This window comes from Ammospiza caudacuta, chromosome 3 (genome assembly GCF_027887145.1).
Source record: "Ammospiza caudacuta isolate bAmmCau1 chromosome 3, bAmmCau1.pri, whole genome shotgun sequence".
Classification (NCBI taxonomy): domain Eukaryota; kingdom Metazoa; phylum Chordata; class Aves; order Passeriformes; family Passerellidae; genus Ammospiza; species Ammospiza caudacuta.
Genome location: NC_080595.1, coordinates 92469072 through 92485768, shown reverse-complemented (window position 1 = coordinate 92485768; position 16697 = coordinate 92469072). Strand labels below are relative to the sequence as shown.

Below are 16697 nucleotides of genomic sequence, written 5' to 3'. Positions count from 1 at the left end.
CCACACATCATATTCTAATAACACTGCAATCTGGGAAGTAGTCAAGAGGCCAGAGATTGTTTTTTGTTGTTGTTTGTGGCTTATTGTTTCTCTGAGTCATGGTCCTTATCTGGAGGGTATTATTTACTTAAAATAGAAAATCCCTCTGATTATTGGAATGAATTTAGGAATGATTTAGGGGAAAGACATGATGAACAAAAAAAGATAATAAACATTTGAGGATTATGTTTTTCTTGCATCTGAATTATATCTAGAGATGGTTATGGCTTTGGGAATTGGTATGCATAACTAGACAAATATAAATGTTACAGCACTGACTTCTGCAGCTGCACAAGTCCAGAAAGTATCCATTCTTCTGTGTCCCAAGTAATTACATAGGAGTTACTGAAAAGCTGGAATGAGAAATCTGGTGGATTACTAAACTGAGTATGTAAGAAAATAATTTGTTCTGTGGGTATTGAAAAACCCCAATGCATCTATGTTGCTAGGATTTATGCAAGCTTTCAATATACGTATTTCACATGCTTTTAATAGTAGGTGGCTTAGTTTAAATTCAGTTTCATAATGTAATAACTGTTATAAGTTATTTTCCTGGCACCTGTAGAACATGCTAAATCAGATTATAGTATTTTGTATAATCATAGGCTGTATGTATAAATATACAAATTAATACTTTATGGACTCCTTCAACATCCAATACATTTTCACTGACTACTTTGGAGATGAGCAACTATAAATAAAAGCAATATTTGTCCTCATAAAATCATCACAGTTTTAGTAAGATTTAAATTCTGTGTAAACTGGTGATCATTTCTTTTCAAACCACTGCAAGCATTCTTTAAAAAATGTTAAACGTTTAACATCACTTGCAGTTGGTTGAAAAAAGCATGCTGAAGCAAAGAAAAACTTTGAACTTCCATCTAGCTAAAAGTAGGCCTTTGTGAACTCAGACCTTAAAAAAATTCAGAAAGTTCTAAGTAATGACTCAATAGATGTCTTCCATTTCAATTTCATCATCATTTTTCAGCTCAGGAACTGCCATTAAACACTTTTCCTTCCACTATTCCCTGCTCTTTACTGTCAGACCTCTGGAGGATGCTGCTTTCAAGGTTCTGCTCAGTGATGATTCTGTCCAGATGTACAGTACCCAGTACCACCCAGCCCTCTCCAGCCAGATGGGCATTTTGCCTCAGGCCTCCTTTGACACACGTAATCTCTTTTCATTTCTCTTGCTAGCCAGCAAATACTTTTTTTTTTTTTTTTTTTTTTTGCTGCTGACTCCCCATAAATCTTTAAGAAAAAATCACTTTTGATTAGTCTGGCCCCAAGCAGTGTACAGACTGTTCATTTGGTCCAGCATCAGCAGCTAAACTTTTACCAGTGTTGGTGAAAAGGTGAGACAGGTGGGTTTGTAAGGTTGTGGCCTTCATGCAGGGTGGCCAGAGGAGGAGGCAGCTCAGCTGTGGTAGCCCACTTGAGTAAACGATGTGCAGAAGACAGAGGGATGTCCCTGGTAGGGTCACCATTGAGTAGACAGGCTGCCTGCTTTCTTGAGGTGGCCATGAGGGATCAGGAGAGCTGGGTCTGGCCTTCAGTCCTCATGGTGCTGCTCGAGCTCTGTGCCCTTGTAGTCCAAGGATTGAAATTTACTCTGCCTCTGCTTTAAAATAACCAGAACAGTTCTGATCTTCTTAAAGATTTAAAAATGGAACTATGCGGCCAGTTGTCCCGTCTGTGACTGTGTGTGATGATAGGATAAAATGTATTTCACGTGGTAGCTGCATTGTCTGTCATTAGCCAATGCAGCAGCATTGCCTGTCCTTCAGCAGTTGTTAGGGTGTACTCTTGTGATATTTTATTTCTCAGATGAACTCCTAGTTGTTTCTTCTGGAATTCTTCAGTGATTTATTAAAAAAATAGTGAAATTCCTAGATCTTAGGTAAGAAAATGGGTGTGGAATTCTTGAAATTTCTGGGACTCATCTGAATCACAGCAAGGGTGAGAGAAGCATGAAATCTCTGTCCTTAATGCCATGAAGCCATCAAGAAGGAGCAAATTCCTCTTTTTGTTACCCATCTCACTGGATATAAAACCTCTCCTGTTGGTGGTTATTATTTGGTAGCTGAATATCTCTTTCAAAGTTTGAGGAGTGGTTGCCAGTACTGCTCAAACAGCTCCAAACCTTTTGTTTGTGCTGGCAAGCCTTTATTTTTACCCTTGTTTTCTATCTTGTGCTACTTTAATTTTCACTTTCTATTTGGCTTATGTTTATCTCTCTGTTATTCTGCATGTGACCTTAGGGCTGTGCAACAAAATGCTTGCTGGTTATCTGGTATGCTGTTTTAGTGCTGTGAAATGACACGTCCCATTTGTGCTAAATGCTCCATTACTTCTGCTGTGTTGCATAAACACACAAAAAAGAGGGGAAAGGGATCTTAGATCCAGATCTAAAATGCATTACTAGTAGGGTTTTGATAAAAGATACCTGGCATGGTTTGATTACCAAAGTAGAATAATTTCTCCAGTACAATAATTGCTAACTATATGAGACAAATAATAAAGCATAAATTTGCAGTGTACATAGGGCTAATGGTATCATAATTTTGCAGACTTAGAAATACAGAAATATTCAACAACATTTCCAATTTAATGTGTTATGCACCTGTCCCATATTAAGAAATTATTGCATTTCCCAGTCACAGACATGCTTGACAAATTATAGAAATCTGTGGTTAGGTGCAAACCCATACAAATCTGCATGAGCTATTTCATGTTTCAGTGTTAGTCATTTGTTTTCCATGTCTTAATCTTAAACCTCCTGTTTGTGATTAAGCAGCCTGTAAGACAGGTCAAATTGCACACAAGTGTTGGTCTAATCCTTTATTCATGTTGTACTTAGGGGTTTTCATGCCAGAAAAAGTCAGTTGTTAATCTCCCCATAAAATTTTGCAGCCTTGGTAAGTATAAATTTGTATCTTTTACATGTTTTGTTTAAAAAAATACCACCACCACCACCACCACCACCACCAAAAAAAAAAACAATAAAAAAAACCCAGTATCAAGATAAAGAAACACAGCGATCCCTGGTGGTTGCTTTAACAGCTTTGATCACCTGGATCTCTGCCTTAAACCAGTGCAGAGCTTCCATTCAGGTCAGATTAGTCAGATGTCCAAGACGAAGCCCTTGGTGTGGTCATCACTGTGTTGTGGTGGTTCTCACAGGCTTCAGTGGTAATCTATTTTGGTGCTTTAGAATATAATCTATCTATGCTCCAGCTGTCAGGTTTTGGAAGAAATTTAAATTTCCCTCTTCTGAACCTCCAGTGTAATCCTGTTAACTCTGTCTCTTTCCTTGCTGAGACCAAAGTTATGATTTGATAGAATTTCAGTTAGCTGAAAGTGGCATTTTTTTTTCTTTAGTTACTAGCACTTTCATTTATCGTCTTTGCTTATTTTGCTTAGGGTTTTTATAAAAAGAACACCGACAACTGATATAAATGCAATATATAAATTCTGTTGTCCTTGACCTTTTCTTTGGTTCAAGAGTGACTTAGAAAGTAAAAGTGACTATAAGTTATTATTTGGTTCTTGGGAAAAAAAAATAAAATACAAAGAACCAGCAGACAGAATTGGTAATAGAGAGCTGATAGCCTCCTCAGGAACAGCTCGTAAGTATTGTTAAGTCTCAGAAATACCAACATCTAGAAAGATAAAAAGGCATAAGGGTTACTAATTATCTGCAGAGGTATATTTGGAATGTATTTATTCCTAGATAATATTTAGAAATGGATAAATTATAGAGCTACCATATTCTAATATGCTGTGATGGATGGGACCCTTCAGGATCATCAAGTCCAACTTCTAACCCTGCACAGGACACTCCAAGAGTCACACCATGTGCCCAAGAACATTGTCCAAACACTTCTTCAGCTCTGTCAGGCTGTGCTGTGACCACTGCCCTGAGGAGCTGTTCCAGTGCCCAACCACCCTCTGGGTAAAAAACTTATCCTAAACCTAATCCTCCCCTGGCACAGCTTCAGGCCATTCCCTCAATTCCTGTCACTGTCACCACAGAGCAGAGATCAGTGCCTGCCCCTCCCTCCCCTCAAGGAGCTGTGACTGCAGTGAGGTCTCCCCTCAGTCTCCTCCAGGCTGAACAGACCCAGTGACCTCAGCTGCTCCTCATACAGCTTCCCCTCAAGGCCCTTCACCATCCTTGTGGCTCTCTCCTAGGATAGCTGCAGTTATACGGGCTGCATTCGAGTAGATTGACCTGGAATATGCAGAAGTAGGGCAGGATTGCTGGAAACACTGATCTTGTAACCAGTCCTTTAGAGCTGATTCTTATATTTCTGCTGTCTCTCTTTTTTTTTTTAATTCTACTTCAGTGGCACCTGATTTTTGAAAAATTGAGTTACTCTTAAGAAAAATAATCAAAATTTCAAATATGAATGAAAGAGGATGTGCAAGATCAGGGACTCTGTAAATTACTGACTGCATTACAAAATGTAATTGTCAGCTGTAAAATAACAATAATGTGTTTCTTCTGACCTATCTTGAATTAGATATTATTTTACATTTTTGTGACAGTGTGACACTAAATCTACAGGAAATTAGGCATAACAGTGTACTTTAGGGACATTTTCTGTTTGAAAGGTGGTAGTATCAGGGTGACTGTTTAAGAGATGTAAGCAGTTTAATGGAAATACATATCAAATCACACTCCACTTAAGCTCAGTAATAATATTCTAATATAATACTGTTTAGAAACCTTGATACCTACATGTATTAATTTAAAAATGGACATGCACTGAAAATTTAAATTTGCAGTGTTTCTAGGGAAATTCTCTCCCCCTGTGAAATTTATGGAGGAAGAATAACAGCAGTGTACTAGTGGTAGGTTACATTAATACATTTTGAATTAGAGAGCATGAAGATTTGCAGTTCTCCATTCAAATGCTGGAAACTTGTCTTTAATATTTTACATAGTTTCTGCTTTATCAAGATAATATATTTTAATATATATCTGGAGACCATTATACTATGATATCTTTAACCATATATTATTACTAGGCATCTTGTTGTTAAACCAGAAACTGTATCTGTGTGAAATGAAATCAGCCTTGACCCATTGCACTGTAAAGTCCTTAATCATCTTTTCTGATGAGAGAGAAGAAAAAGAAGTATATATTTAGGTAAAAAAGCTTCATTTTTTTTTTGTACAACCACAGGGATGTCATTTAGAAAGATATATTTTTTTAATGTGTTTTTCTGTTAATAAAGGAGACCCATGTCAGACCCACGTGGAAGTGTTCTTTAAATCAGTAAGTCCTCTGGTCTTACCTAAAAGTCACTTTTCTAAAGTAATTTTTCTAAACAGACTAGGATACAACTTTTTCATTACGAGTAAAGGGATCAAATGTCACAAGTGCACCTGTATGTTGAGCATGCTACAAATGCAAATACAAATTGAGGCCAGGAAAGAGTTTAGTCATGGAACAAATGTCAACTTTGAAAAGAAACATGTTAGCATTGTGCCTGTACATAGCTGCCCGTCTGTCACAGTATTCCGCGGTGTTACAGAATAAAATTTTCTGAGCATTACTGTCTGCTTTTACCCCAGTGCCTTGAGAGTAATCATCAGTGAGCAACTATATCCTTGGAAATTCTTTGGGGGCTCATCCTAGATCTTTGCTGTATTATTCATTCTGGATCCTGTCAGTAAAATGTGGAATACTTCAGTGGAACGGGCCTCTGGGGATAAAGTCTCTGGGTCTCATTATTGCAATTCCTTTTCAAATAAGCAAGGGAAAGTCAATGGTAACACCTGATAATGCCTGGCAAGTCATTCTGTAGTTATTTCTCAGCATGAGGAACCATACACATCTGTCCTTGGGACGTGTGCTGGTTTTAGTAGATTTCACATATACATGACAAAAACAAAGAAGTAAGTTTAAAAGATTTTTCCAAACAAGGTATACTAGAGGTTAGACTTGCTTGCATTTTAAAACTGTATATTTCTACTTAGTTTTAGGTATAGTTATATATACCTAAATCTTATATATATATACCTTGGATCTTATATTCAGAGCTAAACAGAAATGCCTTACAGGAGCATGGGAGAAGGATAAAACTCCATTTTTGTAAACAGTAAACTTAAGGTCTCTTTTCTAGATAGATTGGCTTTTATGATTTGTTTCTCTTTTATCTGCCAGAAGGTTTAACTCTGCTGTGAAGTTTCAGCCCCAGTACACAGTGTCACTGCCCTGAGCAAGCTGTTGTGCTTTTATGATGGCAGTGAAGCAGCAGGTTATTTATAGCTGACAAATCAGTGAAAAGTCACATTAACTGCTCTGGAAACTCCACATACAAATAAAAACTTGACCCCCCAGCAAGCTGTCAGAGCAATTTCTGATCCTTTAGTTTAATCTTCCCTTTTGTGGATCATTGGGTAGGTAATAAAAGCATATGAGTGCAAAACAAGTCTGCCGACTAAACCCCTGCTTATTTACTGTGCTGCTTACTTTTGGATTTGGAGTGTAGCTAATAGTTTCAAAGGTTGCTACATATTTTTCTACTTTATCTTGCTCAAGTTACTAAGTGAAACAGGAAGTTAAAATGCATGTGAGAAATTTCTATTGCTCATAACTGCTATGTCATCTCTGTGAAAGGCAATCAGCATTACAGCCCAACGCTGGAACAGTGATGTTTATTTAAGAGGATTGGTGGCCAGAAATAAGCCCCAGTGTCTAATCAGACACAGGCCCTGCCTGGGCAGCGAGCCACAGCGTTTATTGCGTGTGCATTTCTCATAAGCAAAATGGCTACGTACCGAGGCGGGTGCAAGTGAAGTCTGGAAGAAATTACAGTGGAAACAGCAGTTCTTAACTTTCTGAGGAGGATTTAAGTTTATTTAAATATATGGGAATGAATGAAACTGTGTGGCTGTGAGTTACAGACAGCCAAATGGGGAATGTCTGTGGATGTGTGAGGGCTGAGAAGGAAGAACAGTGTTTAGATCCTGCCAAAGCTCCCTTAAGTCCAGATAAACACTCCCCTGGAAGAAAATATTTCAGAAGAAAAAGGAGAAAAAAATCAACCGAGGTGGGATCAGATTCAGTGCACGTTAAAGAAAATGAAGAAAAAAGACAGTGTGAAGTGGAGATTGCAGAAAACACCAAGATTCATCCCAAGGTTGTGGGACTGGCCGACTTCCTCCCCGGGAGAGTGACAGTGGCTGGTAATGCTCTGCCTGTGAGTACAGACCTTTCAGTTGATATTGCTAAAGCAAAAGTTTTCTTGCACGAAGCAAAGAGTGATTCTCTTTGTTGAGAGAGCTTTCATGGTGATAATCAGGGACGCGCCAAGTCTGATGAGACAGACGCACAGTTAAAGGAACAAGACAAGAGCAATGCCGAGAAACACTGTGCATGGAAAAGGAAATGTTCACAGGATGATAACAGGAGAGAATTAGCATTCCTGAAGAAGTCCAGTGGTCTTTGTTATAGAAAAGGAACTACTTTGGATTCTGCTCTCCACATTTTAGGCAGACAACATGAAGAAGCTGAGTTAAATGTAACTTCTTGCAGAGTCATTGAAAATGTTCCAGAAAGCAGTAAATCTGAAAAGTTGTATCATTTTCTTTCTCAAAGTATAAGTGATTAGTTACTTGAACAAAAGAGGTTTTATCCTGATGCTGTATTTTCCCATTTGCCAAAAGAAAAGGTATTATTTATCATTGCACCAAACAGGAGCAAGGTAAATATTTTGATACAGTGCATTATCTTTGAAAGGTAGCTTAGAATAAATGTTTGAACAGTAATTTTTGTATTGCAAAAATATCTTCACTATGCTGTGTATGAACCTTTTACCATGCTGTGATACTATGGATATTTGTAGGACAGAACATATCACTTGATCTTTTTCAAAGGCTATGTAATAACTCTATACTTTAGGACCATTGACATATTCTTGTCCTATTTTTCTGTATGTAGTTTGATTTGCTTCCCAATTTAGGAAAGAGATTTTCGTATTAAAATGTTGTTAGAAGTTGGAGTGAATTTTAGAGTTCTCATTCAGTATCTGCAGTAAATTTTCTTATCACCAAGGAATATTTCTAATTTTCTTCAGTTATGACCAGTAGGAACTGAAGAATGATAGAGCTATGTAGGCAGCTTGAAATAGAACAAGTGAACATGAATCCTTTTAATAGCAGTCTACACTCCTTTTTGAGGATCTTTCCTCCCAAACTGTCTAGATGAGCTATTAATATTAATTATCAAAATTCCATCTTCCTCTGAGGGTAGGATTATTTTGTTTTTACAATAAAAGAAACCAAAATACAATCTTAGTTGCAGAATAACTGAAGGAAAGCAAAGTTTTGGTAACCATGCTTACCAATTCAATCCATATTTCCAGTTTTTCCCCACCCATCTTTGGGATAACTGAAGTCTGTACATGTGAGTCAAATGCTGATACCAGGATCTGGTCCAAAATGGATCCCCTGTGCTCAGTGGGGACATCTGAGCTTTCAGTTGAGTGAGCAGAGGGAATGGGCATATGCCAGAGGCATTCTTTCCAGCAAAGAGCTAGCTAAATGTCTTTTGCTTATATAATTTACTTTTCTAACAGGAATCAAACAATACTTTGTCTGAGCTTAGTTTTTTAAACATAGATAACACACCCAATTACGACACGCAGTTCACAATAGTACAAATAACCTTGTAATACACACAGAGATCTTTGCCCTCCTTAATCTTAGCTGGAATTCAGGAACAGCTTAGGAATGTTCTTTGATTTGTACAAAACATCACTGCTGAGTAAGAGGGTATGAGGTTTTTTCAGCTAAGCATGGCTGCTTTTTCCTGAATAATGAAAGTAATGCCACTTCTAATACTGCTGCACTAATTACTCCAACCAGGTCTACACCTCTTGTTACCACAGAGCAAGGGAGAAAAAATAAGATTTCTGCTGGGCACCTACATCAACTGATATTGAGAAAGATGCTGGGCACCTACATCAACTGATATTGAGAAAACATTGCATGAATATAAAACTGACACATCAGGCTAAATGCCTCAGTTGCTAAAATCAGTTCAGTTCTCTTTCTCAACCCAAGGTTCTCAGTATAAGCAATTTTAAGAACACCAAGGTTCGGTCTCTAAACAAAACCAGGAAAAACTGGATTTCAGACTTTAATTACTGTACAAACTCATAACCACTTTCCTTCTGATTGTTTTTGAGAACTAAAAAAGCATTTTAATGTCTTATATTTCTGTCTTTGTTATACTAAGTAAAGCTGGTATTTATAAGAGTTTGCTAAGGTCCTGTTAGTGGCCTGAGCTAGCAAAAAAATTTTGCAGTTAGCAATCTCAGCATTACCATTTTTTTTACTGAAATTACAAAGATCAGCAGCCTTCCCTTACCTGTGCTGTAATGTACTCTCAGCTTACACAGTGCCTCAGATGTGGCTGATAATTGAAAGCATGTTGACTTTTCAAACTGAGAAGCAGACACCAGAGCAAACTCATTAGTACAGTTGGATAATTTGCACTGTAACAGAGATACGACATTTTACCCTCTGAAACAGTATGGCCCCCTCTACTGAAATACATCCTTGGAGTTTCTTGCTGTGGCATGGTTTCTTATGCATGTAAAAAATTATGATTTTGTGTTCAAATATGAGCTACTTCATTACTTTTGTTTTCCTGATTACAGAGCGCAGCTTAGAGGGATCTGCTAAAGTGTTGCTCTTGGTTACTCATTAATAACTTTGAGAGAAAAGTTTCTTACTTTCTGCTGAAGCCTAATAAGGATTTCTCAGATCATGGTGTGGCCTGGAAGAGAGATAATACACCACCAGAATCATGCAACTCTAGCTCATAATATACTTTTGTGCAGTTTAGTGCATTATGTCAAGTTTAGTCTTGCTTCAAAACATTTAGAATTGGATGGAATCAGAGGGTAGACTTCTTACTATCTGTATGAGTCTTGCTCTTCTTCTGTTTGTGGTGTGAAAATGAATCACAGAAATCCAGCATCATTGTTGATCTCTTGGAAGTCTTCTTCAGTCTGCTCTGCTCTTTGGGCTCCAAACTGCATCACTAAAATCAGTGCAAGGAAAGAGCTTGAGGCTTTTTGGTGTTTGGATTTTGTATACTGTGTGATGCAGGGGGAATTTACAGGCTGAGAAAAAGCATGTGCAGTAGCAGAAGTGAACACGTTCTCCCAGGTATAAGCAAGACAGAGTATTTAGTGCCAGTTAAGACTTTGATCCTGAAATAGAAGGGCTGCATAGAGAATTTCCTCTGTTGCTTTTTCTTGCATAACTTTTAATTCACAGGCTTTGAGATAATTTGGAGAACTGTATCCCTGGCAAACAACTGCTCAAACTCATGCAAATGCTGTAATTTGTTCTTTCCACACATAAGGAACAAATGTGCTCTACTTAAGCAGTTTATAGTGACCAAATGATAGGCTTGTGGGATACAAAAGGTTCACACAAACTTTGCTTGGAAGGACTAAATTTTATGAGTAGAAGATTTGATTTCCCATAATTTATTTTCTGTTCTATCATTCTTAGTTTAATAGTTCTTATGTTTTTCTCCTATGGGAAGTGATGTTAGAAATATTGATGATAATGCATAGTTGGTGGATAAGTATCTCTACTGTCCTTATGGGATTATCAAAGGAAAGATGGGATCTCTCTCTTACTTACACCTTATTTTGTTTTGGTGGTATTTTGCTTGTTAAGAAGTTTTAACTTAATAGGGCACCTTGCAAACTAGAGCCCATATTTGTAGGTGTAATTAAATATAACCATTTGACTCACCATTTTACTTAGAGTATTTCTAATTTTAAAATACTATTTCAATGTTTATTTAAAAGTCTGAAATGTTAGCCTTGAAAAGTAAAATACTTTATTTAGAGAATAGAAGTGCTCAGGCTGTTTCAGGTCTCAGGCTGATGTAAATGTTCCTTAACCTGTAGGGAAATGGGCTATCCCTATGAGTGAAAAGCCTTTTCCTTACTCTTCAGATGGCTAACTAGCGTGCTTGGAAGCTTTTGGATCAAAAACCTGTTGATCTTCATGTAATAAACTGAATTAATGTTATAGCCATCCAAAATTTCAACTGTGAGCTTCCCTAATAGTCATGTCCAGAGTAAAAATTCTCCTTTTGTTTGTGTCCATGAGTAAAATGTTGTTTATATCTAACACCAGATACTAGTACAGTCTTCAGAAGCTACCTTGATGTTTGAAATTACTTGTTTCCAGAGGAATCTAATGTGCACTCAAACATGCTGTGTTTGCACTCTCTGCAGTCTGAAGTGCACAGATCCATCCCTGCTCAATTAACCGTGAAGGAGGCTAAGGGTTTGAACTCAGCAGTAAGGAAGGGCCATTAGCAAATTGCATTTTAGCTTGCTCATGTTAGACTATATTAAAAAACCTGATAATTAAAGATGATAATAAATAATAATTGACAGAGGACTTTCTGAAAATAACAGAGAAAAAATATAGGTTTGGGTTTGTTGGTTTTTTTTTTTTTTGCTGGACATCTGGTACTTGGGGATGACATCATCTCTTTCAGAAGCGTTGTCTGGATAAGCAGTATATGGTTGACTTCATTTACATTGTGATCTGGTTGTTCTCTGATGAATAGAATCTAAAGCTACTGAAAAAACATTTAGTTTGCTTTCTTGCTTTGAAATACCAAACAATAAAGCTAACCCACAGAAAAATCTTGTATTACAGCTGAGTTCCCTAGATTTTTACAAGAAAACTTTCAGAGTGATTACAAGTTGGTCTTTTTCCACATTGTATTTTCTGTTGTCTTTACAGACACCACTCATCCCATCTGTATTTCATTTAGTAAATAGTCTTTGCAGGATTTTGATACCTAGAAAGTTACAAATTATCACAATTCTCTACTGTGTTTTGAACGAAAAAAAAAAAGGTTTTTTTTCCCCTTCTGTTTGATCTTAAAAATGTGCTGAAGCTGGAGACAATAGGATGGAAAAAATACTGTCAGGTTATTTAGGGGCTGGTTGAACAGTTAAAATTGTTTTGCTTTCTAGCATTGGTGTTTGTTTTTTTCCCTTACACCTTACATAGATCCAGCAGATACAATGGCCTGTGATAGGTATCTGAAGGACTGCATTCACAACTTGTGATTTTGGGATTACTTGAATAGAAAGTAATGTAATTTTCCCCCCTACATTAAGTTTATTTATAATTTACTGTATAGGTGTAAATGCTCATCATTCTCTGAAAGTACGAGAGATGGTAAAGCAGAAATTGCAGTGAGCTCCATTGCTGTGACATCTCTAGGGATCTTCCTCTAGTTCCCTGCTTCCCAGTGCTTCCCACCATGTCTTAGGCCATGACAAAGCAACATCTGTAGACAAGCTATACATCATTATTTACACTGTGATTTTGTGGCTTTAATGTGAGAAAACCCCATAATTTCCAGCCTAGCCTGTTGGAATTCCCCCTGTCAGAGCCCAGACAGAAGATATCTTGGGTGCTGAGGCTGGGAGAAGTTGTTATGACCATCCCATCTGACCTCATGGGTGTAGCTGCCTGGTTTATGCTAGAACAGGATTGCTGGAATTGGCACAGCTCAATTTACAGCTCTTCTGCAGCAAACTCAAGCACCCAGAGCTGTTTGTGGGCAGACCTGCCCTGAGCTGTGGCCTCCGGCAGGCTCTGGAGCCAGAGCACCCCTGTGTCCCTGCAGTGCTGGGTGTGTGCCCGTGGGGAGCAGCCTCCTCTGGGGGGGCTCACTGGGGTGCCTGCTGTCTATTCACAAGCTGTGGCATTGCCTCAGGCCCTCTTGCCTCTGCCCAAGCAGCTCTGCCTGCTTTTTGTAATGGCTGAGCTACATATGCAGGTTGTTATAGAGTGCCTTGTGGTACGGGGGTTCCTATGTAGTTCATAAGAACACCTTATATTGTCTCTTGTTAGGATAAGTGGTAAAAGGCAGTCACTTAGAAAAATGAAAACATTGCTATAGCACTTCCTTTGTCAAGGCACATCTTATTTTTCTTCCTTTTTAGAGTTTACCTTTACATTGAGTACAATTTCTGTAACATGTGGTACAAACAATACATGTGCAAATTAGGGAAAAGTCTGCTTTATATTTATGCTGTGGTAATTTTCCAAGGAAACTGACTGAACTTCATAAAGGGATGATCTAAAGTACTATAAAGTAGTATTTGAATGTAAAATTCCCAATACTTTCCTGCTTTCCCTGATGAGGAGTTGATAATCCTTAGATAATACAGTTGAAAACTGAACCTTCTTGATCAGACAAAATTTCTATTTATAATCCTTCAGTCTTTTAGTCCTAAAATTAAAATTCCTAAAATACTTCTCAGAAAATTTTGTCTTAAAACTGTTGTTATTAGTTTTCACTCAGAATGACTGTTTTGTTACTGAATTCCAGGACATGTACTATAAATCAATTTTTTTCAAGAGAGGAATTTCATAGCTATGAATAAGATAAATATGGCTGTTGTATGACTATATGCATATAAATATATTGCAGTTTATATATACTTATATAGCTTTTTTACATAATTGGTGTCATGCATAAAAATAGATTGTATTATCAGCATAAATAAACAGTTAAGTATTTTGCATGATGCAATAGTATTATATTGTACCCAGAAATTAAGAGACTGAGAACTGGCTAACTGAAGAAAACTGAATTTTGTATTTCACATTGAAGATACTAAGAGTGCATAAGGATAAGACATGAGAGAATATTCATACAGTACCTGAATAACAATTGTATTCATGTATGCAGATACCAGACAATAAATTCTCCAGCAATGCAGAGTGATTTTTCTGCAGTATTTTAAACCTTCTTATGGATTAGATGTAACTTTAATTTTTACATTAACTGTGTTTTAGATATCTGATATCCATGTTACTGGGGAGTCAGAGGACATGTCTGCTAAAGAGAGACTGCTCCTGTGGTCACAGCAAACAACAGAGGGTTATGCTGGAGTACGTTGTGAAAATTTCACTACCTGCTGGCGCGATGGAAGGTTATTTAATGCCATCATTCATAAATACAGGCAAGTACTCTGTTTGCTCCCTTGGAAAATGTTAATTACTGCATGTTAATATAGAAAGAGAGAGGGCTCTATGGTTTATGCTGTAATAGAACTGCAGCTGTGGAGATGACACTGACTCTTCCTCGGTGATTTCCTGCTCCTTGCAGCCAGAGGATGCTTTGTTAACATTTGCATGTCCCTCCTTCCTCAGAGAAGTATTTCCATGAATCCTGTACATCTTTCATGGGACACATCCAAGCTGCTAGGAGGCATGTTTTCAGAATTCAGTCTTCTCCACAGTCCTTTTTTGTCATACTGATGTTTAAGTGTAGGCAGGGCAGAGGCAGAACTGATCACCAAAGTCCAAAACTGCACTGCTGGTGAAAGCCATCAACTACTGTATGACTGTATGATATGTCTGAGATCCCTGTCTTCTTCCTTGTATGAATTTGCCCTTGGATGGCCCTGGAGTGTAGAGCTTCTTCAGTGTTTATGTGTAGAGCCCAGACCTACTCTGAGATGCATTTCCTGTAAAAAGGTATTCTCATGGAAAATGTGACCAGCTGGCCTGAATGTTATCAGTCTGAGAAGGTTAACTTTACAAAGTTAAGCAGACGTTGTAGAGTCACTGGTGGCTGTGACCAGAGACTAAAGGTACAGGATATTAACTTGAAATGCAGCTGAAAGTGTCTACTGACAGGAGAGGGTTTCTGATTCTGGATTCTAAGTGAGAATAAGTCTCTCTTGACAAAGCTGACTTTGGCATCAAGCTTGTCAGAGATTTAACCATTGATCTCCTCACTGATCACTCTTGGTTGCTGATGTGACTTTATTGTGTATTTTATTGGTTCCTGAATTGACTAAGAAGGTATGTGTGTTAGAGGACCACGTGGGAGAGTATTCTTCCTGCTGGGTTAATCAGTGTGTACCAACTTGTCCTTCACTGCATGAGGTTTTCTGGATTTATCATAGCATGTGTAGTTTGTACTCTATGCCCTGGAGCATATAATAAGGAAGTTTAAGGGTACATGATTTCATTGGTATAATTTAAAGGACTGTCCCCAGTAAAGGCAAATTTGTTTTTTTTCCTTGCACATCCAGTGAACAGAGCCTGGAGTAGATTATTTTGTTTTTGGATTTCCTCTTGTGGGATCACTTGGCCCACCACAGAAGGAGGTCTAGGTAGACACAACATACACATGATTCTTCTGGGGATTAGGACACTAAAGTAAAATGGGAGAGAGGTGCAGCCTTTTTCACAGGCTGTGTATAAAGGCTGCAAGCATCATGCACAGTGCTCCAAGTCCCTGAGAAGCTGGCTGTGGCAGTGCATAATTCTGTGGTAAAACAAAGCTGCATCTCAGTCAATGAGGTTGTTTTCTGACATGCTTCTGTTCTCGGTAGCTGGTCAGGGAGGAGGTGCATGCCAGCAAGAAATTCTCTTTTAGTAACATTGGCAAGACAAAAGGAAATAGCTGGCAGAAGACAAGGCTGTTTTACTTGGGACAGAACAACCAAAGGAATGAACAGAGCACAGGCAAGTATTTGAAAAAATAAACAATATGAAAGCTACAGAGGGATTGAACAGAGAAAAAAAAGGAAGGAACTTAATGAGATGAGTAATGGAAAATATTTCCCAGAGCTTCTTCAGAACCTTGTATCTCTTGCATACAGCAGTGTAGACTTAACTGCTCAAGCAACTGGTAATTATGGTACAGACCAGTTAATAAATAATGAAAAACTTGAGTTCTGTCCTCCAGCTGTGCAAATGTTAATACCTTGGGATATGACTGAATTGCTTTGTTGGATGAGTGTTTCTGGCATTACCCTGTGAGTTTCATTCACAGTGTTTTAGCAGGGAAGAACAGGCACCTTTGACTCCAGTCTGTTGCACAAAGCAATTGATTCAGACACTGGGGAGCAGAGTCCCCATTTTGTGTGCTTCTGTGCCAGTTTCCTTTGAGCTTAACTTCTGTCTGTAAACATAACTTTGCTTAAGGATTTTGTCCTTCCCAGGAATGTTTACCAACCTTATCTAATGTGTTTTTGCTGTGAGAAGTTACAGGTTGTTGGATTCCGTTTCAAATGGAATGAGAGTGAGATTCTTCTGCTGATTTCAATGAGTTTCTATGTTTCTTTCCTTTTTTGTTTTGTACCATAAAACAGAGAATAATTTCCAACTATTGCTCACAAGAGAGGAATGATCTTCCCAAACAGTCATCTATTATTTTTAACTATACTGTTTTACTCCAGAGACCTCTTTTAATGCTTCATTTGTCTTCTGAGCAATAAGTAGGTTAAACACTAAAAGATCTGCACAGTTCTGGCAGTGATTCTCCATTTGCTCTGTTTGTCTGTTTTAGTGGCTCCCAGTTTGTGGATCACAGGTGGTGTCAGGAGCTGGTCTGAGCATCCTGTGGCTGCTGCCAGCTGGTGTGCTCCACCAGGGTGCATGACCAGATGTGCCTGCTTGGGCTGTGGGGTGGGACCATGGTGCTGCCACTGTGGAGCACCCCCGTGGGGGCACAGCTGTCAGTTGTGTTGCAGTGTGGCAGCCCCCTGCACCAGGTGTGCTGTGCCCACTGGAGAAACTTCTCTGCAAAAGAGGGACAGGGCTCTTTGGGTGGGACATG

The 16697-nt window shown here is 38.3% G+C and overlaps 1 protein-coding gene across 4 annotated transcripts in view; it reads left to right on the top strand.

Annotated features, from left to right (window-relative positions):
- DST (dystonin) overlaps window positions 1-16697 on the top strand; it is a 289185-nt gene that overhangs the window by 115086 nt on the left and 157402 nt on the right. For all 4 annotated transcript variants that reach the window (XM_058802805.1, XM_058802809.1, XM_058802808.1 and 1 more), the window contains one exon: window positions 13919-14085. In XM_058802805.1, coding sequence (XP_058658788.1) covers window positions 13919-14085 — 167 coding nt within the window. The remainder of the gene's footprint in view (window positions 1-13918; window positions 14086-16697) is intronic.